The sequence below is a fragment of the Lolium rigidum genome, chromosome 7 (genome assembly GCF_022539505.1).
Source record: "Lolium rigidum isolate FL_2022 chromosome 7, APGP_CSIRO_Lrig_0.1, whole genome shotgun sequence".
In the NCBI taxonomy this organism is placed as follows: domain Eukaryota; kingdom Viridiplantae; phylum Streptophyta; class Magnoliopsida; order Poales; family Poaceae; genus Lolium; species Lolium rigidum.
In genome coordinates this window covers 275,170,347-275,198,345 of record NC_061514.1, presented here as the reverse complement: position 1 = coordinate 275,198,345, position 27,999 = coordinate 275,170,347, and the positions used below count along the sequence as shown (strand labels likewise).

Below are 27,999 nucleotides of genomic sequence, written 5' to 3'. Positions count from 1 at the left end.
CCACCGCGCGCCCGGGCCGGGCTAAACATTTCGAGCTAAATCACTTTTTTTTTTTAATCACGATGACCCGATCCACCTCCAAATCCTCCAATCTATATAGTCCCATTCGCTCCCATCCGATTCCCATCGGAATCTAGGGTTTATCCACTCCCGCCGCCTCCGTCGCCGCCGTACCCCTCAGTTCTCCGACATGGCTCGCAGTTACGAGCCGGAGCCCTCTCCCGTTCTGATCCCCAGTTTGATTTGCATGGCACGTTGATCTGACGCGCCGTTGCTCGCTCGCAGTTCGTCGCCGATGGCGTGTTTCTGGCGGAGCTGAACGAGATGCTGACCCGCGAGCTCGGGGAGGACGGCTTCGCCGGCGTCGAGATCCGGGTCACCCCCATGCGCACCGAGATCATCATCCGCGCCACCCGCACGCAGAACGTCCTCGGTACGTGCATTTCTGGACACCCATTCTGATCAGATCAGCAATTATACGATGTATCCTTTTGTAGTTTCTATTATGCCGAATCTCACATTTTATTCCTTTGTTGCCCTGATTTGTGGCCTTCAGGCGAGAAGGGTCGGAGGATCAGGGAGCTGACGTCGGTGGTGCAGAAGCGCTTCAACTTTCCCGACGGAAGCGTGGAGCTCTACGCCGAGAAGGTCATGAACCGCGGCCTCTGCGCCGTTGCGCAGGCCGAGTCCCTCCGCTACAAGCTCCTCGGTGGCCTCGCTGTTCGAAGGTTGTTCTCGAACCCACTGGCACCGAAACTAATGTTATTGCGTAGCATAGTACCATGTCATCTTCACAACAGGCCTGGCACACTGCCCACCAGGCCTGTGTTCGATGGTGACATAAATCAATCCCCACCCTCTATTGCATCATGTAAGCAGTGGGATTTGCTATTGCTCCATTGCTTACTGCTTTGGAGGGAATATGACCCTATATTGCTTCGGATGCGGTTCTTGTGCTGTTGTTAGCTATACTGTTATTTCATCTATAAAGCAAATAGGTTCACCTTATGCCAACTTTGTGTCGGAAGATGACTAGATTACCTGTGCCAACCAGACTTCATTTGTTGGAAGCTTTGTCTATAGGCTTCTAATGTGTTCATAACTGGTTGGCCTCATTATCTGCATTTACTTTCACACTGTCTTTTTTTCTTTTGTTAGGATGGGCTTATCAAGCTGCTAATTAGTTTTTGTTATTGCTGTTCATATCTTATATCAATTGTTAATTGGGTGCTCTCTGGCTAAGTAAGTGATTGTATTTTCAGGGCATGCTATGGTGTACTCAGGTTTGTCATGGAAAGCGGTGCGAAGGGTTGTGAGGTACCTGCCCTGTTAACTAAGTTTGTCTAGTTTTGATTGGGTCAATGTAGCTCATCTGCTGATAGGCCATTTTGTTTTTTCCAGGTCATTGTGAGTGGGAAGCTTAGGGCACAGCGTGCTAAATCCATGAAGTTCAAGGATGGGTATATGATCTCTTCTGGCCATCCAGTCAACCAGTATATCGATGGAGCTGTGAGGCATGTTCTTCTCAGACAGGTTTGGGGCTAGCTACTTCACATGAAGTTAGTTGATATAGAAGTTTGGTATTGTTGTAGTGTTAATATTGCAGTTATGCATGGTGGGATTTTTTACTACTGTATTCATATTGGATGGAATAATCACTTGAAATTGTTAGTGTGTTAGCTTCTTTTCACCCTTCCAGCTTAAGCCTTCGATTTGGTTGTCTATTGCTCATGCTGGATGTGGGTTAAATAGTCACTGTTGTACATGGTAGTATATTATTTGTTCATCACAATATAATAGAGTAAACCAGTCATATTTGTTTATAGTTCACTTGTCCATCATGACTTGGAGTTGACCAAGTCCAGCCAATCATCTGATAAAATTATCATCAATGTAGATGACGCGAAATCAAACCTATGCATACACACCTGATTATTTCATTGATGTGCGTACAGACCTGATGTAAACTGGGCATTGTTTGTCTTTCTGTATGTGCCTACAAGTAATGTGATGATGGATTCTTGTTCTTTTTGTTGTTCCTTCCAGTTGGATGATAGTGCTCTGGATGCTGTAATGAAGAAGCTAAGTCCTAGGAGGAGAACCTGGCTGGAGTTCACATGCTTCACCGCTGCACTAGACAAGATGGTACGTCAACTTGTCTTCACCCTCGAGAGAAATTGCTGTGCAAGAGGGATGTGGGAATCTTGCCTGTACTTACCCTTGGATGCTACATCTGTTAGGATTTTCTTTGTTATGTAAGGGATGAACACAGATAGATAGGTTACTGCCTATGAAACAGATTGGTGTTCTGCTCCAACGGAAGTTCAGAGCTGGGTAGGCTGTAGATGTGAAATTGCTTGCTTAGGCTCCCTAATTCGTTCATGATTGCAATCTGTAGAAAACATTAGGCCTAATTGCAATCTGGGCAGATCTTGATGTATGTGGTACAACATGCGGAAATGCTATGTAAGATTGGGAGTTTAAGCATGTCTACTTAGTATTTTCCGTTACATATATATTTTGAATGCTTAACCTGATTTCTAATCAGCTTAATGCGTCTTATGACCACTTATTGTATTTGTCCAAATACAGTTTACTGCTTCTTATAAAATGCAATTAGAGCGGCTTACCACTAACTTTGTGGATAAGGTAATAATATGAAATGCATGCCAGTTCTTTTTTTTACATTGTAACATGAAGAGCAGGCCCATATTTTTTCCCGTCGGTTTTTTTTTGGGTGGGACGGTTGGATGTATTTTACTTGGTCTAATCGTTAGGTGAAAGCTGATCTGTGTACTATTTGTGGGGTTGCTGTAGGTAAATTCATGTACGATTTGTGGAGTAGTAGTGGAGATTAAGTGGGGATGATTCAAGGATCTCCATTGTCCTGTGTACGATATTTTTGGTGGACGTAAAAAAGATAAACTTCACAGTTTTATTAGTAGTGTAGATTTATATGGTCAAAACTGTTTACAACTGAAAGCCAACTAATAAAAGCAGCTGAGACCAAGCTTGGCGGACGCGCCCACCTGTTCTCGCTACAAATGTCGTTGCATGCTCTGATATCATGCCATCCCACGATGAGCATAACAATGACCTAATCTATGTTGAGACACGTTACACGACTAAATTTATTCCCTAACTCGGGAAGTAAAGGGGAAGACTAAAACAGAATTATAGCTAAAAGTCATGGTTTCAATGGCGTTTTCTCGAGTAAGTCCGACGTCGCCAGGTCTTACCATGGTGGTGGAGATGGTAACATCAGGATGTTCGTGTTTATATTCCAGTCCACCTTTTTAATGAATTTGTCCCAACAACTAATTTTCACACGTTCATCATCTTCTCAGAGCACCATGTATTTTCCTTCTACACTCAAATGTGGATGGTATTGAAGTACAGTTACAGGTCCGTATTGCGTAAAATCATTGCAAAATCATTTTGCGCAAGACGAATCTGTAACTGTACTTTATTATCATACAGATGTGAGTGTAGAAGACAAATACATGGTGCTCCCAGGAAATGATGGACATGTGAAAATTAGTTGTTGACACGAATTCATTAAAAAGGTGGGCTGCAATATAAACACGAAGATCGTGATGCTGTTTTTCGGATGTCGTACTGACGATAGCAAGACCAGCTGGTTGATTATTCACTACGACATCCGAAGAACAACATCAGGATGTTCGTGTTTATATTCCAGCCCATCTTTTCAATGAATTTGTCCCAACAACTAATTTTCACACGTCCATCATCTTCTCGGAGCACAATGTATTTTCCTTCTACACTCAAATGTGGATGGTATTGAAGTACAGTTACATGTCCGTTTTGCGTAAAATCATTGCGCAAGACGAATCTGTAACTGTACTTTAATATCATACAGATGTGATTGTAGAAGACAAATACATGGTGCTCACAGGAAATGATGGACATGTGAAAATTAGTTGTTGACACGAATTCATTAAAAAGGTGGGCTGCAATATAAACATGAAGATCGTGATGCAGTTTTTCGGATGTTGTACTGACGATATCAAAACCAGTTCGTTGATTATTCACCGTCTCCACCATCGTGGTAAGACCTAGCGACGTCGGGCTTACCCGAGGAAGCGTCATTGAAAGTATGACTTTTAGCTATAATTCTGTTTTAGCCTTTCCTTTACTTCCCGAGTTAGGGATTCTAAAGGTATAATAGGCGCACCCTCATCAAGCTTCTAGGTAAATCAGAATTGACTGGCCATAAGATTTTACCTCGACAAATCTAAACCGTCCATTTTTTTTACCTTGCCGGTATAAAAGGAGAAGATCCTATGGAGCAACCCTAGCCACTTTTCTCCCAATCCCCGCCTGAGGCTAGCCAAAGACGGCGATTTTTCTCCTGCCCCTCCTCTCCCGTGCCCCCTCCTCTTCCCCTGCTTTGGCTGCAGCCACCACTCCCTCCTGGCCGATCTCCCGTCTTCGCCATGGTCGGGCGGTAGCAGCGCCGGCCTTGGACGCGAGCACCGCGTGCGGGACGAGCTGGGCGCCGGCCTTGGGCGCGAGCGGGACAAACGATATGTGGAGGCTGTCGCCCGACCCGCTGATGGCGAAGAAGAGCAAGGGGCGGGCCGGCACCCCCACGGAGTCGCTGGGGACTGCTGGGAGGAGGAGCACACGATCTCCTGGCCTACTTCGTCACCGAGGATGCAGACTAGCAGCCCAGGAACCTGCCCTCTTCCGCCTCTTCTTCAAAGGAGACCAGTAGGTTATCTCCTCTCCCTCTCTTTCTCTCCTCTCTCTCTCTCTCTCTCAAAGGAACAGAGAAAATCTCAACTTTATTAGTTGGTGCAGATCCGTTTTAATATGCTCACAAGGTGCTTGATGAAAACTCTAGCTTATATTATTATTGACAGGAAGTGGCAGCGCGTGGTGGTGGTCCTCGGCAACGACGAGAGGGAGACGGGATGGATGCTTCAAGATTCAATGCGGTTGTAATGAGCCTCCAATCCATTTGGCTCCATTTGGCTTATATGTTTGATGTGTGACCTAAACGTTTGTTAGTTTTGATAATTATTTGTTTGGCGTGAATTACTCCAGAGCAGGGTGTATACAATATTCTTTAGATTTTGGTTATATTAGGCTGGTCTTTTTTGATGGTATGGGCAAAGAGATTATTTGTATGTCATTGTTTTTATTTATTTTGGCCAGCATTTTTGTGAATAAGTTCTAATAGGGAGATTGTAGCTCCTTTTTGTAGATCTAAATTCCAGCTCTTTATTTTATAGGGCACCTACACATTTTAGATTTATTGTTTGCTGCTTTGTTTACATGCAAGGTATGAGAACCAGGATGCAAATGCTACATCGCAACCTGTGTACCAAGCTTGAAGAAATTTAGAAATTGAGGGAGCATAAAATCCAAGAGCTTTTACATCAGAATGTTGCTGTTGAGTTGGCATGGTATACCCTTTGCCTTCTCATGCATTTCAATTCTTCCTGCAACTTCATTTTAAATAATCTTTAGAAAATTCCATACTGTCTAAATGGCATGATAAGCCCACAGTTTAAGTCTTGAAAATTATAGTAGTACTTATGTCTTCATGGGGGTTCAGCTATGCATTTAGTGTCTTTTCATAACAGACCCAACACCTTATATGATGCATTTAGTGTCTTTGCCCAATTGACTATTTACTTCTTTTTGCTTTTTGCTGTGTTTGACTTGATTTAGTGATGCAGTTGCTTACGTGATGCAGATATTCAGCCCATAGCCAATGTATTTGTTGGTGTGTTTGAGGTGGATGTATCAAACTGGCCACCATTTATGCCAAATGGTTTCAAAGGTGTTGTAACCGGATCCACAGTAGTCTTATTTGCCTATGTTGGATTTGATGCAGTTGCTAATTCTGCCGAGGAAGTTAAATGACCACTGGTAAATTCAATATTTCCCATACTATCACCTTTAAGTCTTTTCTGTCATCATAATTCATTTGCTTCTATGAATATTGAATTGCTTCTCCAATTTCCAGTAGATATTTTCTCTTTTGCCACCATAATCCATTTGCCTCTTATAATTTTGAAGTGTTCAGCAATCTATTTCTCTTTTATCACCTTTGATTTTTATATGTAATCTAGCTTGGATCTCTGATAGCTATGTGGAATATGTTTGGAATTGCCTAGGTCCTCAAGTATTGCCATGTGGTTGTTGGTGCATATATGCAGAGCCAGGCCTGCAAAATGGGGATTTCGGCATTTAATTTTCTTCTCAAATGTGAACATAATATCTGCACTGTATGATCAATGAAACCAGTAGAGGATTCTATGATTACAAAAACTAGGATTAGTTATATGAAGTTCAGTTTGTTTATATGCCAGCGCACGGTTGTTCCCAAGGCATGCCCCTAACTTGCTACTGATAAGAACAAAATGTATACATGTTAGCTTCTCAGAGTGATTTATTAAGCCTGTATAGGATTGGATTCATGGTTGTTTGATCTAAATATCTCCCTCAGGGTTAACTGATTTATGTGAGTGCATTTTAGGAGGATCTCATGATGTGACTGAAGAAGATGGGGATCCTAAATTGCCGGAGATGATGTCTCAAGGAATGAGCATTGTTTTGGGTTATCAGACTGGTGGGTGGATGGTGAGGAGAACGGTAGAGGTCATGAACATTGTTGTCTGAGCACATCTCAAGGGACTGAAGTTTCTCTACCCCAATGATGTTGAGGTACTGACACATATTTCCATGTGGCTTATGCAGAATTTGCTTTACCGGAGTCATAATTTAACTTGCGTAACTTTTCTTGCAGTGTGCAGAAGATGTAAAGTTTTTTTTTTTTTTTTTTTTTTTTTTTTTTTGCATGATTCAAACTTAATCGGGTCAACTCCACATGTCTACAAATTATGTATGTCCTCAGTCCAATTAGGCTAGCGCCAGTTATATTTTGCGTTTCTGCTTTTTGGTTGTTATTTGATTTTATTCTCTGTTTGTTAGGTGCAGGTGTATTTTAAAGGGGAAAAAGAGATGAAGCTGGCCCCCGTTTGTCATGAAGGATTTCCCTCCTCTGCCGTTTGACTTCCCGGTGGGCGGCGCCATTTTGGTCATCCGAAAGCAGCCACACATCTAGGTTTCTCTCTCTGCTACTGCTTGAAAACAGCCTCTCTCTCCTACTGCTTGGAAACGGATGCTTTGAGACTTTCTGGAGTAGTAAAGAGGAGACAGGGGCAAGAGGAGAAGAGGAAATCCACTGATGCTTCTTCACACTACCCCTATAATGTAGACAAATAGAACAACTGGTCAGCTGAGTACTTGTACACCTACCATTCACCTATTTGAATTTTCTAAGTCAGTGCAAAGTTTTAATTAGCTTTCAGGTAAAGCCATGGTGGAAAGCGGAAACTCACATGATTTGTTTGCAGGGTCTTGCGGAAATGGGATGAAGATTTATGTATACTATGTGAAACACTGCTTTTCTGCGAAAAATAAGCTATTAGGTAAGTAACTACATGTTAGACAAAGTACATATCTGCTTGCCTTTTGAGTCCATTGAAAAATCAAAAAAAAATCTATGTTGCTAATTTTGTATTCTCTCCCAAATCTGCAAGAAAAGCTAATTCAAAATAAGGCGGATATGGTTTTTATGCAACGGTGACCATAGTGTTGTAAATGGATAAGAGTTTATGCAACAACAGATATAATGGGGCATACCAATATTTGACCAAGTGCGCTGCTCCATCCAAAGTAGCAAGATGCGTGTTAAAATCATCATAGTTCTATATTGCTCTTTTCTCTACAACCAGAAAAATGGAAATGAAGCAAATACATGTTAGAGTGAGAGTTTTATATGTAAGATCTGAAAAAATTGACAATTCTACTGACCTTACGTTAAACAGTAGAGAAATAGCGGGCACATATTCATTGATTGAAAAAATGAAAAGGGGTGCCAGAAACACTTTTTATGATTCTTGACCTACTGAGGTACCACATTTATCGGTTACCATGGTTCTTCTACCATTCTTCTCTCTGCAATCGCAAAGGACATGCATATGCACACAAGCAGCATCCCCTCCCCCCTAATTTAGGACAACATCCTTTCACTTCTTTTTGTAGCAGCCTTGTGATTTACATATTTACTTGCACATCTTTGGAGTGAAGAGTGCCATTAACCCCTTCACCAAATACATGTACTTCATATATGCTTAGCCAGACATGTTATTTAATAATTAAGAGTTATTTATATGCATAAGCACCTGATAAACATTGCTGCCTTATCAAGCAGCGTTGTTAAGATTGGCACCTTACATCAAGAAAAATGGGTTTCTTAGCACATGGATTTGGCATTTAACTTTCTAAACTTGTGATTGATTTACTTGCTAGGATGAAGTGTAGGCTATTGAAGGAACAAATGCTCAAAATAGTCTTTTTTTTGGCAACTGAAAGCTGAAGATGTCAAAGCACTTGTATTGGACATGCAAGCAAGATTGCTTCTGGATATGCTAGGCAAGGGAATAGAGTCTGCCTGATAAATCCATCATCTCTGCTATCTACGATTGCTTGATGAGGAATTTATGATGGGTGGATAGTGCCCCGCTTACATATGAAAAATGGATTTATTTATTTGCTCAGAGTTCGTTTGTACATGCACATTTTTTATATTTGGTACTTTCCAAAGGACAATAAGAAAGGGCACCACCTGCTAGTCTTGTCGTTGCCGGAGCAATCGCCGAGAACGGCGTGTGCTTTCGGCTCGTCAAGGTGGAGGAGAGTGGTGCGGTGGAGAGCCGATGCGGTTGGTGCCGCTGGAGATAGCTCGATGCTGGCATGCGCCATGAACAAAGCTGGCTCCTCCTCCCCCGCCTGTGCGACGTGGACCTGGCCACGTCTTGGCTGTTGGCACTCGTTGGCCCAGTGACCAAGCTTGCCGCAGTTGTGGCAGGCGTCGTCCTTTGCCGGCGGCGCCTCTGCCGGCATCACCTTGCGCCTTGGCATGGCCATCCTTCCATGCTTTGCGTGGCCTGCCGCTCTTGCGGCCGCCTGTCGAGGAAGAAGGCTCCCCCTTCTTCCTGTCACCGTGGCCAGTGTCCCACTGCTCCCGAGTGAGGAGCATCTTCCCGCCGGTGGTTATGGGCCCTAACGAAGACTGTGGCTCGTCGGTGTCGACGACCTTGAGGTGACCTATCGCCTCCTCGATCGTTATGGTGGAGAGGTCCAGCAGGGACTCGAGCGAGCCATCTGCTTGTACTTCTCGGGGACGCAACGAAAGAGCTTCTCGACAGCTCTCTCCTCGTCGTAGGTGTCATCGCCCAACTGCACCATCTTCTGCAGCAGAGTGTTAAGACGGAGAGCAAAATCATCAACGTCCTCACCTGGCTTGAAGGCTAGGTTCTCCCACTCCTTGCGAAATGCCTGCAGTGTGGACTTGCGAGCACGGTCGATGCCGATGCGTGCCGCGGCGATGGCGTCCCAAGCCTCCTTGGCAGTCTGCTTGTGGGAGAGCGAGAACTGCATCTCGGTCGGGACTGCGGCGATGAGGGCGTCTACCGCCCGTCGATCCTCATGATGGTCGACGTCGCCGTCGTGGACTGGCACCTAGAGCCTGATCTTCATGATCGCGGCCCACTCGACGTAGTTGGTTTTGGTGAGGGTAGGCCACCCAACACCGGGACCAACATCCCTGACCACCGTCCGGACCCCGTAGAGGCCGTGGTCTTGGTCATCCCAGCCGCCACCGCCGTGCGCGCCTCCTCTGGGAGCGCCATCCCGAGGTGCGTGGGCATGCTCGGCTGCCCACTGCGCTGCCCGCTGCGCTGCCTGTGGCGTCGCTGCATCGACGCTGCCATCAGCAGAAACAGAGCTGTTGGCGCTGCCGCGCAGCACCTCGACCTCCGCCGCCGCCGCATGTGCTGCCTCCGCTGCTTCTGCTGCTTCTACCTCCGCTCTGGCTGCTGCCAGCCTCGACGCCCTTGCTGTGGCCGCCGCGGCTACCGCGGCCACTCGTTCACGCTCCTCTGCCGCGGCGCGGTCGGCCTCCTGCCGACGCCGCGTGCTGGAGGTAGCCGTGTGCTGAGAGTGGCCGTCGGACATGCCTCGCTGTTGCTGGGGTGCTGAGCGCTGCTTCCAACGAGCTGCTGCTCGACAACCCGGACGGAGGGAAGTAACCAGGGGCAGTTGAGGCTGCTACTAGTTGGGGCTGCTCCCTTCCCTGTGAAGGGGAGGAGCAGGAGATGTTCAGGCTGCAAGACAACCTGGCTCTCATACCACTTGTTAGTATCTCTAGCCTCACTTTCATGAAGAAGAGGATGACACTAGAAGAGTTGGGGCAATTTTCGTTGGTTTATTTCTCACACATCTCACACAATGCCAGGCCAAACTGAGGGCACGGGGCTACAGATTTATAGCTGCTAGCCAGCCAGAACATGCTAGTCTAAAGATGCTAACTGCCAGTCCTTATGCTAGTCTAAAGATGCTAACTGCCAGTCCTTGATGCCTCTAAAAAGCAGTCAAAGATCAGGGATGCTATCCTATCCTAACCACCTGTCCTTTACAAAGGACCATGTGTGTGCTGCAGCAGCTCCATAAAGACCAGAATACAATGACTTATTCATCATCTGTGACTTAATAATTTTGGTTCTCTGCTAAGTATATATGTGAATTTGAATTTCCTAGTAATTAGCAATGGATATGCTCTGCTGACCATCTTTGCAGTTTTCCATGTTGGTGAAGTAAATGCCCTAATGATGATATCTTAGCAAAGCTATGGATTTATCTCCAAATGAAGCTTCTTTGTCATAGTTACTCTGATAGGGCGGCATTTACGGTTCTGTTTTGTTGCATAGGTGTAGTTATACGGTATTACCAACCTGCACATTCAGATATTTGTGCACATCATGGCAGCTGCAATTTGCGTATTCTTTGGAGCTTGCTGCCATCTTCTATTTTTTTATGTTCTCCGTTGTTCTGTGACTTCATAATTTTGGTTCTCTGCTAAGCATATATGTGACTTTGAATCCTAGTAATTAGCAATGGATATGCTCTGCTGACCATCTTTGCAGTTTTCCATGTTGGTGAAGTAAATGCCCTAATGATGATATCTTAGCAAAGCTATGGATTTATCTCCAAATGAAGCTTCTTTGTCATAGTTACTCTGATAGGGCATTTACGGTTCTGTTTTGTTGCATAGGTGTAGTTGTACGGTATTACCAACCTACACATCAGATATTTGTGCACATCATGGCAGCTGCAATTTGCGTATTCTTTGGAGCTTGCTGTATCTTCTATTTTTTTATGTTCTCCATTGTTCTGTGACTTAATGATTTTGGTTCTCTGCTAATTATTTTACGAATTCTTCGATTTATTTCTTGGTTTCGTTCCTTACATAAATTGCTGAATTTCTTGAAAAGCTTGACATATATGATAGATAGCACATTTCTGGGTCACATGTCGTCCTTTTAATTAACTTATATATTTAGTCATCCCAAAGCAGACCGTGTTTGGTGTTTTGGATCTTGTTTACTTTTTGGTGACGTCTCTTCCCTGGTCAACTTATGTCCATGCAGAAAATCATTAAACAAAATTGTGCCTGCGAATTCTAGGAATTATCCTCCCAAATTGTCCCCTCAATTCTTTATTTCCTCGTTTAATTGTGTTATTGAGCCCCTCTCTACTTTGAACTTTTTATTTGAATGTTCACTTTAGCCGAACATGGTTGCTATTGGTACTACAACCTGTAATGGTGGTTGTGTGTAGATCGACTTTGGAAGTGTTATATGTGACAGATGCTTAGATGAATCTATTAATGGTGTTAGTAAGTAATAAATCATTTGAAAAAAAATAATTAGAATTTAGACTAATCTACTTAAATACCTTGTCATTCATAAATTAGTAAAGTTGAGTACATGTCAATCCAGGACCTGCATTCTTCCCATTTTTTTGTTTCAAGTTCTAAATGTTCAAGGAAAAAAGAACTGTGTACTTTGTATCAAATTTGTCAAGTTTCCTAATTGTCCATAATAGTAGTCCTGTAAAGTGATGTTGAAGTATGGATTTTTTTTTTGCATCTTCTGCTTTAATGTGCTATTTACTCAACTGATTCTCTTTTCAATTGTTGCCAGTCAAGCTGAATGCAAACCGTGTTGTCATTGGCACACTTCGAGGATTTGATCAGTTCATGAATTTGGTCGTGGATAACACTGTGGAGGTCAATGGAGATGAAAGGAACGACATATGGATGGTGGTGAGTAATTCTTCTTGTACTTGTTCTCTTATATGATCAGACGATAGTGCCTACTGTCAATCAGGCCATACCCAATTCAAATGTTCCCAGCTAAATTATTGGCAACTAAAATACTTTGTCAACTTCTTCTCATCTGTTCCAATTATATGACTTGATCTTATACTGTAAAAACTTCTGCAGGTTCTGAGAGGAAATAGTGTTGTGATATTTCCGCATACCTACTTCTGGTTTAGCATCTGAGCTTATGTGTTAAGTCAAAACTGATGTGTGTGCAATCGGGCATATTGTATCCTACTATGTTAATGTGTGAAATTTAGCACATTTGTATAGTTTTGGACCGTCTTCTGATACTTGATCAAAGTTAATATCGCTGAGGCTCCATGTTATTCTGGTACTATATATGAACTGTCACTAAAGCTTAACGTCAGTGTGCAGTTGTGCGATCAGATCTCTGTCTTATTGCAAGAATTTGCACGGACTACTCTTTTTGAAACTCTATTAGCATCACAAGGGTAACATTCGTGTAGGCTGAGCTCACAATGATGTCTAGATTTTTCAACTTTTAGCTTGTCACGCAATCTACTTCATGTGCATATTCAACTGGATCAGCGCCTCTGAATGCGTTCTGATCTTGGCCACCAAATTTCCATTAAGGGTATGTTTGGTTTATGCCGAGGTGCCCTAGCCAAATTTTTTTTTGGTGATGTCCTCCTTGCCCCATGAATTGTGGGGACAAGTGGCTACATGACTAGCAGGTCTAAGTGGGAGAAAGCTGAGAAGAAACTCATCGACAAAGGGATCATTCCAAAGACATCGGGGTGGACCGGACGGGCGTTCTATGAGGTTGGGGGACAGTTGAACCCATAAACAGGGCTCTGTATTTATACAAATGAACATATCGTAAAACCTTATAAAACCCTTAAAGGTGCACATCAAGAGGTATACTAGGGGAAGTTACATCTTGAAAGAGAGAACGATGACTAACACTCGGGACAAACACGAGGCACATCAGGCTCCCTTTAGTGGAAGTATGGGTTTATCAAGGAAAGGAAGAGATTCCTGACATAAGCCATCATAGGAGAAAGGCAAGGGATACAGACCGTATGCAGCAGAAAGAAGAAACATTAAGATGACAGCAGGATGGTACTTAGCCAGCAAGGTACCGGCCTATCTCAGCTGCAACATGAAGATCTTGCATTCGATGCTATCGATCCACAATCTCAACGGGAAAGCAGTGTGGCATTCCACCGAGCTCCCGACTGATGAGGCCAACACTGCCTAGAAAAGTGAACTAGAGTAGGTAGCGAGACATTTTCATGCTAAAAATTGTTAACCATCCAAACACATCAACTTTTTGGTAATAGTTGAAAGGACACGGATGTCGCCTAGAGGGGGGGGGGTGAATAGGCGATTTAAAACTTTTACGAGATGGGCTTAACAAATGCGGAATAAAACTAGCGTTTACTTTGTCAAGCCCAAAGCCTATATACTATGGTTCACCTATGTGCACCAACAACTTATTCTAAGCAAGAGTTCACCTATGTGCACCAACAACTTATGCTAAGCAATACAAGCAAGTATGTGATAGCAAGATATATATAACTTCAAGCACGATGGCTATCACAAGGTAAAGTGCATAAGTAAAGAGCTCGGGTATAGAGATAACCGAGGCACGCGGGAGACGATGATTTATCCCGGAGTTCACACTCTTGCGAGTGCTAATCTCCGGTGGAGAGGTGCGGTTGCTTAGTGCTCCCGAACGCCACAAGAGGCTCACCTTGAGGTGTGGTTGCTCGATGCACACCAACGCCACAAAGGCCTCACCCCAAGATGCGGTACTCACACCACACACCGAACGCCACGAAGGCGCCTCACCTAAATCTCCGGTGACCCTCGCCACAAAGGCCTAGGTCACGGTTCCACTAAGGGATTTCCTTCGAGGCGGAAACCGGGCCTTACACAAAGATTGGGGCACACATCCACAACTTAATTGGAGGCTCCCAACAAACCGCCACAAAGGCCTAGAGTCCGTCTAGGGTTCCAAGAACCCAAGAGTAACAACCTTCTTGCTTTCACCACCACGAATCACCGTGGAGAACTCAAACCGATGCACCAAATGCAATGGCAAGAACACCACAAAGATGCTCAAGTCCTTCTCTCTCAAATTCCAACAAAGCTACAAAAGCTATTGGGGGAATAAGAGAGGAAGAACAAAGGAATTCACAAAGAACACCAAGATCAAGATCTAGAGAGTTCCACTCACAAAGAGATGGATTTGATTGGTAGAAATGTAGATCTAGATCTCCTCTCTCTTTTCCCTCAAATGGGGGCAAGAATCATGGAGGGATTGAGAGATGGAGCAAGCTTCTCTAGTTCAACAATGGAGGGGAGAGAGAGTGAGAGAAGCACAGCCCAAGGAGGAAGAAGGGGGGTATTTATACCCCCCAAGAAAATCGAGCCGTTTGGGCAAAAACAGGGCCGGATATTCCGGCCCAAGTTGGGGCCGGATTATCCGGGGGCCGGATAATCCGGCCTCAGGGACAAAACCTGGACAAAATCCGGCCAAAAATCCGGCCCCTATCCAGAGCTGCTTTTCTTCCGGTCCTTAGACGATTTCGGGGGGGCCGGATATTTCCGAAATATCCGGCCCGGATAATCCGGCCCGGATATTTCCAAAATATCCGGCCTAAGAAAACTGCAGAAACACCAAAACTAAAACGGGCATAACTTTTGCATCCGGACTCCGATTTCGATGATCTTGGGCTCGTTGAAATCACAACAATGAGCTCTACAACAATATGCATAGAAACATCATAGTCCAGCAAAGGAGGATAGAAACAAATGAAGAAAGGTTTGACCTATCTCAAAAAGACATACCGGTAAAACCTCCAATCTTGAAAATGCAACAAGTTGCCCATGGAAAAACCATTCTCAATGAACTAGAGCTTGTCATGAGAATAAGCACAAGCTCTAAAACATCACATGGATAAGATCCAAATAAAACCAAGAAAGATGATGAACCAAACTCGAAAACGCAACAAGTGATCTATGCGAAATCCGTTTTCGATGAACTAGAAGCTTGTCATGAGAATAAGCACAAGCTCTAAAACATCACATGGATAAGGTCCAAATAACAACCAAGAAAGATGATGCAAGGATGCAAAGGTTTGAGCTCTCTCCGAACGATACGATCGAGTTACTCACTCGAGAGCCCTCTTGATAGTACGGCAACTAAACTATAAACCGGTCTCCAACTACACTATGAGACCGGTGAGAAACAAACCCTATCAAGAGCAAACCTTATACTTGCGCATTCCACTTGAGCTCGATGACGACGATCTTGACCTCAACAAGATGGAACGCCTTTCTTGCTTGTGCTTGCTTGACGAAGTCTTGTGGATTGCTCCCCCATAATCCACCATGGGAGAGCTTCTTCTTCGGCGCATCTTCACATAACCATGACCACCATGTGGATTGCTCCCCCATAATCCACCATGGGAGAACTTCTTCTTCGGCGCATCTTCACATATCCATGATCACCATATGGATGGCAAGACTCAAGCAAAGGATCTCTTCGAGATGGCTCATCTTGAACTTGCACTTCATTTCTTCATTCTTCATCATGTTGATGTCTTGAAGTAACTTGAGGGCTCACTTCATCTTCATCTTCAAGACATACTTGACACTTGATATCCTTCATCAATTTCTTCTTATTGCAACCTTGAAGCCAACATATGGTTCAAGAATTGCCTATGGACAACTCCTACAAATATAACTCAATGCAAACATTAGTCCATAGGGATTGTCATTAATTACCAAAACCACACATGGGGGCTCCATGCACTTTCAATCTCCCCCATTTTGGTAATTGATGACAATCTCTTTGAGAGGGTTTATATAAGGAATTGAAGTAACAAATAAGTTGAATATATAGAGCAAACTCCCCCATAATATATGCATGTGTGAATGATCTTGACTTTCATTGCATATATTGGCATTCAAAGCCTAGTGGAGTTTCCTCTAAATATTCAACTATGCAAAGCAACAAGATGCAATGCAATAAAAGCACATGCTTAAGCACAAAGCAAAGACATAACCAAATTCCCTTAAACCCTCCAAACTTCTCCCCCATTGGCACCAATTGCCGAAATGGGTGAAAAATTTAGAAGGCCAATATAGTGAGAGTTCCTCCATAGCGTGTGCATTTCTCATAATTTGAGTGGAATCAAATGCTCATATCCAATGACGAATATTCGGAAGGAATCACACTATAGATAGGATCAAAGATTGCAAAAAGATAACAAAGTCAAGAAGCTTCAACAAATGAAGCAAGCAACCAAATGAACCACAAGGAAGATACCCAAAAGAAAGATAGATATTATGATAAGATCAAGAAGATTGCTCTAAATAATATGAGGAAGCTCCCCAAGGTTTGTGCACAAAACTAGACAATTTCCATTAGAGTATAAAGTGCACAAACATGGAATCATCACTCCCATAATATCATTCAAAAATAAAAGATACCAAGTGAATCAAACTCTAATGATCGCCACAAGATAGTGCTCTAAATCAAATGAGGAAGCTCCCCAAGGTACATGCATAAATTAAAATGTTGTATTTGAATACAATATGCATAACATGGAATCCTCACTCCCTTATTACCATTTAAAACACAAACATTTGCAATAGATCATAGATAGAACAATAAGCTTAACACTTGCAACAAACAAATAGTTGAGCAACAAGTAAGAGGCACCATAATAAAAAAGGCTCAACCAAGAGGATATGTGAAAGGCATGATAAAGCATATTATAAGACTATTACAAGGATGAGCAAAAAGCATCATCATAGTCTTCAATGAATTATATTGCTTGGCATGACCAATCAACATGCAATAAATAAAAAAGATATCAAAAGGAGATGTATCATCTCTTATGTGTATAAGTTTCTCTAAGTGGGCAATATCACAAAGATATTTATCCACAAAGAAACATGCACACACAAAATAGATACGCAAGAAAAATAGTATGATATTCAAGACGAAGTCATGCAATATACCAATAAGAATTTTGCTTAATAGCATGGCCAAAGGCTCAATTTTATCTTATTGTACATTCATGAACTTCAACCACAAACAACTAAAATACATCACAAATATCAACAAGGGATAGAAGATAGTTGGGATGCATTTGAGAAAGGCAACAAGTATCACAAACGGGGATACCAAAAGAAGTAACTAAATTTGCACTTTCATCTATATTGCACATGTGAGAGCCTTGAGGAATTGATATGCAACAAAATTGCTAGATAGGCATAGTTGGGATGGATGAATCATGAGCATGATTTAAAATACTTCCCAACACATGCACTCATCTCAAATTACTCACATTCACAATAAAGAGGTTTCATTAAGACTTTTGCAAGAAGCACAACATTTGCAAATCAAGAGATTCATGCCAAGATGCAACCATAAGGTTGGATACAAGAAAAGTATGCATGAGAAGATACTTGTTACCAAGATAGCATTGGTGTGGATGTAGTAGATATGTGTTCGTTGATCATCCTAGCTTGCCTCACGTTACCATTGAGTCACCACTTCTTTCCAAGAGTGAGACAAGCATTCAATGCATATCCATTGTACCTAACACAAAGGTAAGTACAAAATGGTCCCCAAACTAATTGGGTCCGAAGTAGTTAGACACACTACAACATATAGGACAAACTCCACAATTCTATGTGCATATAGATATGAAATTGAATTTCATGCACATCTTAGCCAAATTAGGATTTGATGGAGTTTACCCTATATATTGGATCAAAGAAAGTGACACATGCCATAAGATATACATATATTAAATATGCATGCACAATACTTTCAAGAACCAAAGGAAGATACAATTTGGACAAAACACCAAATAAACCAAGAGACAATGGTTGTCCAAATTATATCAAAGAATCAAATCAACACAAGATTGACTCCAAAGACTTATCTCATTATAAGAAGCTAATTAAACCTAAGCACAAAGGAATGAGATAACCAACTCCCAAGAGAGCAAGGTTCCAACAAATAAACCAAACCCTCGACACTTTTTATGATGGCACACAAGTACCAAAAGAAAATTTATGACTCCCAAAACCAAATTTTTGATAAAGATCAAGAGAAGTTTATATAACAAATATAGGAGAGCTCCCCAAGATTAGTGCATTATCTAGGATTTAGAATATGGATACAAAATGCACACAACTAGGATCATCACACTACCTATATCTACAAAAAAAGCTAAGAAAGTTTGAATAGAAAAAAGAACACATGGGAGTCAAAGCACAACAAATTCATGGCAATAAATAAGGCAATTTAAACACAAGAGCCAATGTAGATATGATCAATAAATATCTACCTCATAATTGATTACCAATTGTCCTAGGACAAGAGGTATTAGGAAATATTTCCCGGTGGTAGTTTGTAAGTATACATAAGATCATATTTACAACGAACAAAGCATATGGTAAAAGATAAGAGTTAACCATCATGCAAAGAAAGTTTCTTGATAGCTTCATTTAGTCATACCAACATGCAAGGCAATTAATAGTATTCATACCAACATGCAAAGCAATTAATAGTATTCATACCAACATGCAAAGCAATTAATAGTATTCATACCAACATGCAAAGCAATTAATAGTATGACTTGAAGCACATGGTTTTCCAAAAATGTATTGAGGGACACGTTGTGAAAAACCATGCCAAGAAAAACTTACACAAATAAGATCCACAAAGATATTAGCAATGAAGCCATTTAAGCAAATTGGAGCTTGTTTGAGCAAACATGCCACATAGGAGAGATAATCTACAATATCAATTCTATGTGACACAACCTCAAATGTTCACATTTCCTAGGCTTGTAATATGCACAAAGCTTATTACTCCCCCATAATGTGATAAGGAATTTATTTTCACAAGAGGCAAATAAGATCCAACTAGAGATATTAATGAACATTAGAATTTGAATTTCTCATGAAGATGACATACCACATAGAGACTAGATAATCTTGCAATATCAATTCTAAGTGATATTCCTCATGTACACACATTGTTAGGATTGTGAAATTCCTAAAGGCATATCACTCCCCCAAAATGTTATAGTCCAATAATCTCTCATAAGAGCCATATAAGATACAACAAGATGCAAAGAGGCTCCAACACAAGCACAAATACATGGTGTGCAACCTAACATACATAGACTTGATTTCTCAAGAAAAACAAGTAGGATGCACAACATATACAAACACATGTTAGGAACAAAACTAACACATGCAAAGGGGCGAGTAACTTTCAATATAAATGAGTTGAGCACATGTTACCGCAAGGAGGAACATTGGGTGTATGATAGAAGTAAGATAACCAAAAGACTTGGCTTGAGATAGTATAAATGATGAAGATCCCTTAATTCTTCATGATGTAGCCAAGTCTCCAATGCCCTCCAACAAGCACATATTGATCAAGTTTTGGATTGTTGGTCCCCAACTAAGTTGGGTCCTAAGAGGTTAGTCACAATAGGCTTGGCAACCCAAATGGTTCTTTTCTTGACACCACTTTGAGCACCAACATATTTGGCAAACACATTGCCACCCTCATCCTTACGAAGAGAATAAACATCATCAATGGAGATAGAGTTGGATGAGGTACCAATAGTGCAAAAAGAGGAGATGTGGCCCTTCTCACGGCATATGTAGCAAGTTCTTTTCCTCTCCTTCTTCTCACTAGATTTCTCCACAATGGGAATATTGGCTTGATTCTTCTTGGGAAGTGGAATTTCTTCAACTTGAGGTTGAATATGAGTTTGAGCTTGAGGCCGATTCCCTTTTTGCTTCTTCTTCAAAGGGCAAGATCTAACATGGTGCCCTTCAATTTTGCACTTGAAGCAAACAATCTTGGCCGGGTCTTTGACTTGTACTTGGCCCTTCTTCTTCTTGTTGTTGTTGTTGTTGGACTTGTTCTTGTTGTTGGATTTGAATCCAAGTCCACTCTTGTCATTGGGGGATTGTTGCACACTTAACATCGTGTCAAGTTTGCATTTCCCTTCATGACTCTTTACCAAGTCATTCTTCAAAGAAGTGACTTGAGCCTTGAGCTCTTTGATTTCCTCTACATGGTTAGTAACAACACAAGTACTAGAGGAAGTAGAACCTTCATTGTTAGAGCAAGAAGGCAAGGAAGATAATTCATCACAAGATTTAGCAATATTATGAGTGGATGAATTACTAGGACTAGCACATGGCAATATAACATTTTGAGTAGTAGTGCTAGTACCCACATGAGGCTCACAAGGTGTTGCCTTAGATATGATAGCCTCATGAGCTAACTTTAGCCTATCATGAGAGGCTAGAAGATCCTCATGGGAGCTAGCAAGCTTTCCATGATTTTCTTCCAATTTCCCATAATTGCTAGTTAGCAAATCAAGTTGAGCCCTTAGCTCAACATTCTCCTTCAAGATAGATGCTTCACAAGAAGTAGAGTTAGTAGCACAAGCATCATCACAAGACATATCAAGAAGAGAGGGTAACATAGCATGCTCTTTTAAATATGAAGCTTGTAGTTGCTCATATGACTTGGTGAGGATAGAGTGTTCGCTCTCCAAGGCCTTGTGGGCCTTGTCTAGATCATCTAGATCCTTAACAAGTTTATCATGACCAACACCAACTTTGGACTTTTCATTTTTAAGCAATTTTAATTTAGCTTTAGCATGGTCTCTTTCTTTAGTGAGTTTAGCAAATATTTCATTTTGAGACACCTCAAGGGTTTCAAGTTGCTCCTCTAGAGAGGCTACGGTATCTTGTTCTTCTTCAAGATCATTCTTTAAGGATGCTAAATCATTGGCATACTCTCGTTCAAGAGCACCCTTTTTATCAATGGTGTTCTCATGCATCCAAATAAGTTTTTGGCTCTCAATAGCGGTAGTCAAGATTTCAAAGAAGTGAGTGCTAGCAATTTTATTTTTGCAAATAACCTTGAATACGCTCTCACCCTTATCACGTAGAGAGACAACCCAATCCTCTTCTTCATATTCATCCTCATCCTTATCACCACGAGACATATTAGGTTCCATGGTAGGAGGTACCGTGGAACCCTTGGCCATAAGGCATATATGAGGACCGTGAGATAAAGATGAGGAGTTACTTGAGGCTCCTTTCAAGATCTTGTCTTGACTAATAGAATCCTTGGTTTCCTCTACATTGTTAGACACACAACAACTAGAGGAAATAGAATCATTTTTATCATGGCCACAAGACAAATCAAGCATATCATTATGAGATTTATTCAAGCAACTTACACATGATATGCAAGGACTATCAACACAAGCATGTAAATCATTTCTAGTGCTAGATGTGTTTAAGTCCAAAGATGAAGCATTGCAATGAGATAGAGATGAAGAATCATCAATAGTAAGCTCAATATCAACATTGCAATTTTCATCACCACTCACCATATCATTACCTTGTGTCTTACCACACTTTGTTGAAGTGGATGAAGATGAGAACTCATCACGGCCGGAAGTGGAAGCAATACAATCATCCTCAATAATATTGGACACATCATATTTATCTTGAATCTTTGTCCATAACTCATGAGCGCTCCAAAAGGCAAGTATGGAAAAAGACCTACATCTCTCAAAGCATTCATAAGAACATAAGAAGCTTGAGAATTGAGATATAAATTTTTCTCATCCTCTAATGATAGATTTTGTGAATCCATAGGAGGAGAAAAACCTATATCTACAATTTTCTCCATATGAGGGTCAATGTCCCGAAAATGACTAAGCATGCAAATTTTCCAAACATCATAATTTGTACCATCTAATATAAGAGTGTTATCGTGCACTAATCCTCTAGCCGACATCTTTACTCTCAAGGCGGTGAAGCCTAAGAATGAGAGACCTTGCTCTGATACCAATTGAAAGGACACGGATGTCGCCTAGAGGGGGGGTGAATAGGCGATTTAAAACTTTTACGAGATGGGCTTAACAAATGCGGAATAAAACTAGCGTTTACTTTGTCAAGCCCAAAGCCTATATACTATGGTTCACCTATGTGCACCAACAACTTATTCTAAGCAAGAGTTCACCTATGTGCACCAACAACTTATGCTAAGCAATACAAGCAAGTATGTGATAGCAAGATATATATAACTTCAAGCACGATGGCTATCACAAGGTAAAGTGCATAAGTAAAGAGCTCGGGTATAGAGATAACCGAGGCACGCGGGAGACGATGATTTATCCCGGAGTTCACACTCTTGCGAGTGCTAATCTCCGGTGGAGAGGTGCGGTTGCTTAGTGCTCCCGAACGCCACAAGAGGCTCACCTTGAGGTGTGGTTGCTCGATGCACACCAACGCCACAAAGGCCTCACCCCAAGATGCGGTACTCACACCACACACCGAACGCCACGAAGGCGCCTCACCTAAATCTCCGGTGACCCTCGCCACAAAGGCCTAGGTCACGGTTCCACTAAGGGATTTCCTTCGAGGCGGAAACCGGGCCTTACACAAAGATTGGGGCACACATCCACAACTTAATTGGAGGCTCCCAACAAACCGCCACAAAGGCCTAGAGTCCGTCTAGGGTTCCAAGAACCCAAGAGTAACAACCTTCTTGCTTTCACCACCACGAATCACCGTGGAGAACTCAAACCGATGCACCAAATGCAATGGCAAGAACACCACAAAGATGCTCAAGTCCTTCTCTCTCAAATTCCAACAAAGCTACAAAAGCTATTGGGGGAATAAGAGAGGAAGAACAAAGGAATTCACAAAGAACACCAAGATCAAGATCTAGAGAGTTCCACTCACAAAGAGATGGATTTGATTGGTAGAAATGTAGATCTAGATCTCCTCTCTCTTTTCCCTCAAATGGGGGCAAGAATCATGGAGGGATTGAGAGATGGAGCAAGCTTCTCTAGTTCAACAATGGAGGGGAGAGAGAGTGAGAGAAGCACCGCCCAAGGAGGAAGAAGGGGGTATTTATACCCCCAAGAAAATCGAGCCGTTTGGGCAAAAACGGGGCCGGATATTCGGCCCAAGTTGGGCCGGATTATCCGGGGGCCGGATAATCCGGCCTCAGGGACAAAACCTGGACAAAATCCGGCCAAAAATCCGGCCCCTATCCAGAGCTGCTTTTCTTCCGGTCCTTAGACGATTTCGGGGGGGCCGGATATTTCCGAAATATCCGGCCCGGATAATCCGGCCCGGATATTTCCAAAATATCCGGCCTAAGAAAACTGCAGAAACACCAAAACTAAAACGGGCATAACTTTTGCATCCGGACTCCGATTTCGATGATCTTGGGCTCGTTGAAATCACAACAATGAGCTCTACAACAATATGCATAGAAACATCATAGTCCAGCAAAGGAGGATAGAAACAAATGAAGAAAGGTTTGACCTATCTCAAAAAGACATACCGGTAAAACCTCCAATCTTGAAAATGCAACAAGTTGCCCATGGAAAAACCATTCTCAATGAACTAGAGCTTGTCATGAGAATAAGCACAAGCTCTAAAACATCACATGGATAAGATCCAAATAAAACCAAGAAAGATGATGAACCAAACTCGAAAACGCAACAAGTGATCTATGCGAAATCCGTTTTCGATGAACTAGAGCTTGTCATGAGAATAAGCACAAGCTCTAAAACATCACATGGATAAGGTCCAAATAACAACCAAGAAAGATGATGCAAGGATGCAAAGGTTTGAGCTCTCTCCGAACGATACGATCGAGTTACTCACTCGAGAGCCCTCTTGATAGTACGGCAACTAAACTATAAACCGGTCTCCAACTACACTATGAGACCGGTGAGAAACAAACCCTATCAAGAGCAAACCTTATACTTGCGCATTCCACTTGAGCTCGATGACGACGATCTTGACCTCAACAAGATGGAACGCCTTTCTTGCTTGTGCTTGCTTGACGAAGTCTTGTGGATTGCTCCCCCATAATCCACCATGGGAGAGCTTCTTCTTCGGCGCATCTTCACATAACCATGACCACCATGTGGATTGCTCCCCCATAATCCACCATGGGAGAACTTCTTCTTCGGCGCATCTTCACATATCCATGATCACCATATGGATGGCAAGACTCAAGCAAAGGATCTCTTCGAGATGGCTCATCTTGAACTTGCACTTCATTTCTTCATTCTTCATCATGTTGATGTCTTGAAGTAACTTGAGGGCTCACTTCATCTTCATCTTCAAGACATACTTGACACTTGATATCCTTCATCAATTTCTTCTTATTGCAACCTTGAAGCCAACATATGGTTCAAGAATTGCCTATGGACAACTCCTACAAATATAACTCAATGCAAACATTAGTCCATAGGGATTGTCATTAATTACCAAAACCACACATGGGGGCTCCATGCACTTTCAATAGTACCCAATAAACTAGGTGACGCCCCGCGCGTTGCGGCGGGAAATCATGTTAATAACAGTTGTTTACTCCACAAATGGCCCTATAAAATAGCCAACAAAACAATAAACTTAATTGTTCTTATTAATGGGCACTGTGTAAGAAATATGTTTTATCGAGAAAGTCAAAAAGGAGACTCCGCGGTCATGTACCTTATCTTCCATCGGCCTGTAAACATGGACTGAATAAGGTCCATCTACGGTGTTGAAAAGTTAGTTGATTGAGCTTGAATTATCTAACGATGATCTTAGCCGAAGGACCATACACCACTATTATTTTTGTAGTACCACGATGTTCTCATAGACCCAGGTACATATAAATTACAAAGAAAATTATCTGCGAAAGTTAAACAAAATAGCCGGTAAAGCACATTAACTATTTGATCTTTCTTAGTGCAGATAAAGCAGAGAGAAGAGAAATTTTGTGGAAAACTATATAGTTGACCAACTCCAAGACCTTAATATATAGTTCTACATTAGTAACATTTAAGACGCCTGTGAAAATTTCTTACCCAAGAAATCCGAATGTTCAGTTTGTGCAGGCTGGCAGCCTCATAGCTTGGTTCAGTTATAGATAGATTTTTTCATCCATGCAAACCCAATAGATAGACTTTTGATACCTAAATTGGGGATACTTAACTTAAGTGTGTTCGATACAACCAAACATCCGGACAGCTCCACAAAAAAGCTTCAGACTGGTAGTATCTAATTTTTCATCCATGCTCAATAGATAGATTGATACCAAAATTGGAGAGACTTAACTGTGTTCGATACAACCAAACTTCCGGACATGCTCCACAAAAAGCTTCAGAACTTGGTAGTATAAAAGAGAATAAAAGAGAATGAACAAAAGCCTGGTGATCCTACCTTGGTAGTAGGAATAAAGTAAATAGACAACATGGCAACAAATGACTATCTTTTAATCCTTTATGTCGAATTGTTCTCGGTCTTCAACTGCGTATAATAGAGGATCTGCATCAGGAATAGGGCTTTTGGTTTCTTCAGATTCACAGTAACACATTTGATTAAATTTTACAGTAAAGAGCATCACATATAAAGTTCAAATCATAAGATGAGCATGTGATCAACTTCTTCTTCGCCTAGCAGCATACAATTGTAGGATTCAAGAGATAGCCTCCGCCAGGCTCCACAACTGAACCGATAGAACTCCCATCTGCAAGGAAAAAACGTAAAACAACAACATTATCCATCGGAAACAATCAAACATGTAGGCTCCATCCACCAAATCAAGATACTTGTTGGTCAGAACAAAAGAAGTATTACCACTTCCCACGCTAGTGGAGCCGGAGACGTCTAGAAAGGCTAGAGAAAATTAATCTGCAAGAGAAGAAAGTCCAGACAAAATCAATCTGCATTCTGCAAGAGAACAAAGTCCAGACAAAATAAATCTGAAAGAGAAGTAGCATCGACGGCATGTGAACTGAGGTGGAGAAGGTGCAGAAGAGGGAGGCGATGTCTCTCAAGGAGCACCACAGCAACGGGGTTGCAGCCTGATGAACGCTGGTCGCGTGGAAGCCCAATCGTGTAGGCCGGACGATGCATATGATGCGTACTTCAAACAGGCACATCAATGCAATCCAGCCATAGGTGTGTTGGTATATACATATGCAGATGGTATGCCTGTTCGCTGATGCCATTACTGTCTAGAATGTAGAGAGGATGGCTCATGGCTGGACATGCATCATGGTATGTCTTGGAGCAAGAAACGATGGCTGCACAATGGCTAATGAAGATTGAGCAGTCATATATATAGAGAGGGGTAGAAGAATTCGAGAGCAAAGAGATTAGCAGAGAATGGAACACCGGGTAGAGGAATGGACCTAGCAGAGAATGGAACACCAGGTAGAGGAATGAGCGAGGCTATTATTAATTGTTCAGTTTTTAAAATCAATGGTGGGAGTGTTTCAGTTTCCAATACATCAATGCTTAGCGTAAGTGGAGAAGATGAAGTGTGAAGAGAAGAAGTCGCTGGAGACCAGGGTCCATAGGCAAACACTTGAGGCAAAAAAAAAAAAACATCAATTGATAGGCCACTCGGGAAGAAAACGTGGATGGGTAAATGACATGGACCAATTAGAGGCTTGCTGACGTGTATAGCCTGCATGTAGAGAGAAATAGTGTAGTGGGGGTCTCCTATTTAGAGATAGAAGATTTGTAAGCCATAGTTTGCTCACAATCCAAACATACCTGAACTTGATAGTTCCCTGTACTTGGGTACATATAAGTCTTGTGCCAAACTTTGACCATGATCTTGAGCAACAAAATATCTGTTATAAGCCACAAATATGTACCATTGGAATCTTTCAAATACGAATGCTCCGGTATGTTTTTTGTGTCAAATAAATCATATTTTATTAGTTAACTCAAAGTTGGACTAAAAAATTGAGGGAGTGACATGATTCGGAAGATGGCACATGTGTTTGGGTAGTTTAAGTGTGACTTTTTTTTGGGTTTTGACATTTCGTTTGATTTTGATGTTGCATACGTTGTACAACTCTGTTTATCCCATAGTTTTGCGATTTTTGTTACCTACTTAGGTTGTACACAAGTAGTGCATCTTAATATGTTTTGTTGCAAATCTTGTAATTCAGAATTCTGAAATTTTTGACACACCTAAATGTTCATGCATGTGTGCTCATCGAAAATTTCAACAACAATAACATCAAAACTTTTTTCGCAAGCAAGTTGAGGTAGCTTCATGGAAAATTTGATTGAAAAGATTTTTTATGGACTGCACAAAAATAGGGCGTTTCAAACATTATTTTAGAGCACTATTTTTTGCTACTTTTACACGAGCACACCTTGTACTCTTTCATAAAACTTTGCAACCATGTGAACCTGTTTCGGTCTCGATACTCGCTATTTGGTGGCAGGGCACTCCACGGTCTGAAGCGAGAGGGCAGGTGGCCCTTTCGGCTGCAACTTGGTGGATCTAGGGTGACAATGTCCGGCAGTATGAGATAGAGTTGTAGTTTCGCCTTTTGTTTGTTTTCTTAGGTGCGTCGTGGAGGGTGTAGCTTCACTTGTTTTTTAAAAATCTTTGATCTGTTTTATAAGAGGATTTTCTCATCGATTATACTGTATCAGTTTGATAAAGCGAAATGAAAACATGTTTTGAGCAAAGAAATCTCACTGCAATCCTCGGATGGGACGGATCAGCCCACACGGCGGGGCGCGGGCCGGCCTAAACGTTTTGACCTAAAACCCTACAGCGGCGAGCCCGGGCCGGGCTAAACATTTCGAGCTAAACCCCGATGACCCGATCCACCTCCAATCTATATAGTAGTCCCATTCGCTCTCCGGCG

General features: G+C 42.0%; 1 protein-coding gene across 6 annotated transcripts; it reads left to right on the top strand.

The window, feature by feature from the left end:
- Positions 1-92: 92 nt before the first annotated feature.
- On the top strand, positions 93-12,627 carry LOC124670261 (40S ribosomal protein S3-3-like). Of its 6 annotated transcripts, XM_047206760.1 has the most exons (10): positions 183-200; positions 286-433; positions 557-728; positions 1,263-1,317; positions 1,402-1,533; positions 2,047-2,145; positions 4,887-5,432; positions 5,726-5,901; positions 6,512-6,699; positions 6,782-6,813. In XM_047206760.1, exons 2-7 carry the CDS (start codon positions 325-327, stop codon positions 5,016-5,018), a joined length of 699 nt encoding a protein of 232 aa, XP_047062716.1. In that variant the 5' UTR covers positions 183-200; positions 286-324; the 3' UTR covers positions 5,019-5,432; positions 5,726-5,901; positions 6,512-6,699; positions 6,782-6,813. The 6 variants fall into 6 exon arrangements, with proteins under 6 accessions (XP_047062715.1, XP_047062714.1, XP_047062717.1 ...); XM_047206759.1 differs by lacking the exon at positions 6,782-6,813 and adding an exon at positions 6,967-7,001 and having other exon boundaries at positions 93-433; XM_047206758.1 differs by having other exon boundaries at positions 93-433.
- The last annotated feature ends 15,372 nt before the right edge of the window (positions 12,628-27,999 follow it).

What these genes read in the sequence shown, in the direction of transcription:
- LOC124670261 (XM_047206759.1), top strand. Translation starts at nt 325, where the DNA reads ATGCTGACCCGCGAGCTCGGGGAGGACGGCTTCGCCGGCGTCGAGATC. An exon ending in GGTGGCCTCGCTGTTCGAAG is followed by an intron (nt 729 to 1,262) that starts GTTGTTCTCGAA and finishes TTGTATTTTCAG; the next exon opens with GGCATGCTATGGTGTACTCA. An exon ending in GGCATGTTCTTCTCAGACAG is followed by an intron (nt 1,534 to 2,046) that starts GTTTGGGGCTAG and finishes TGTTCCTTCCAG; the next exon opens with TTGGATGATAGTGCTCTGGA.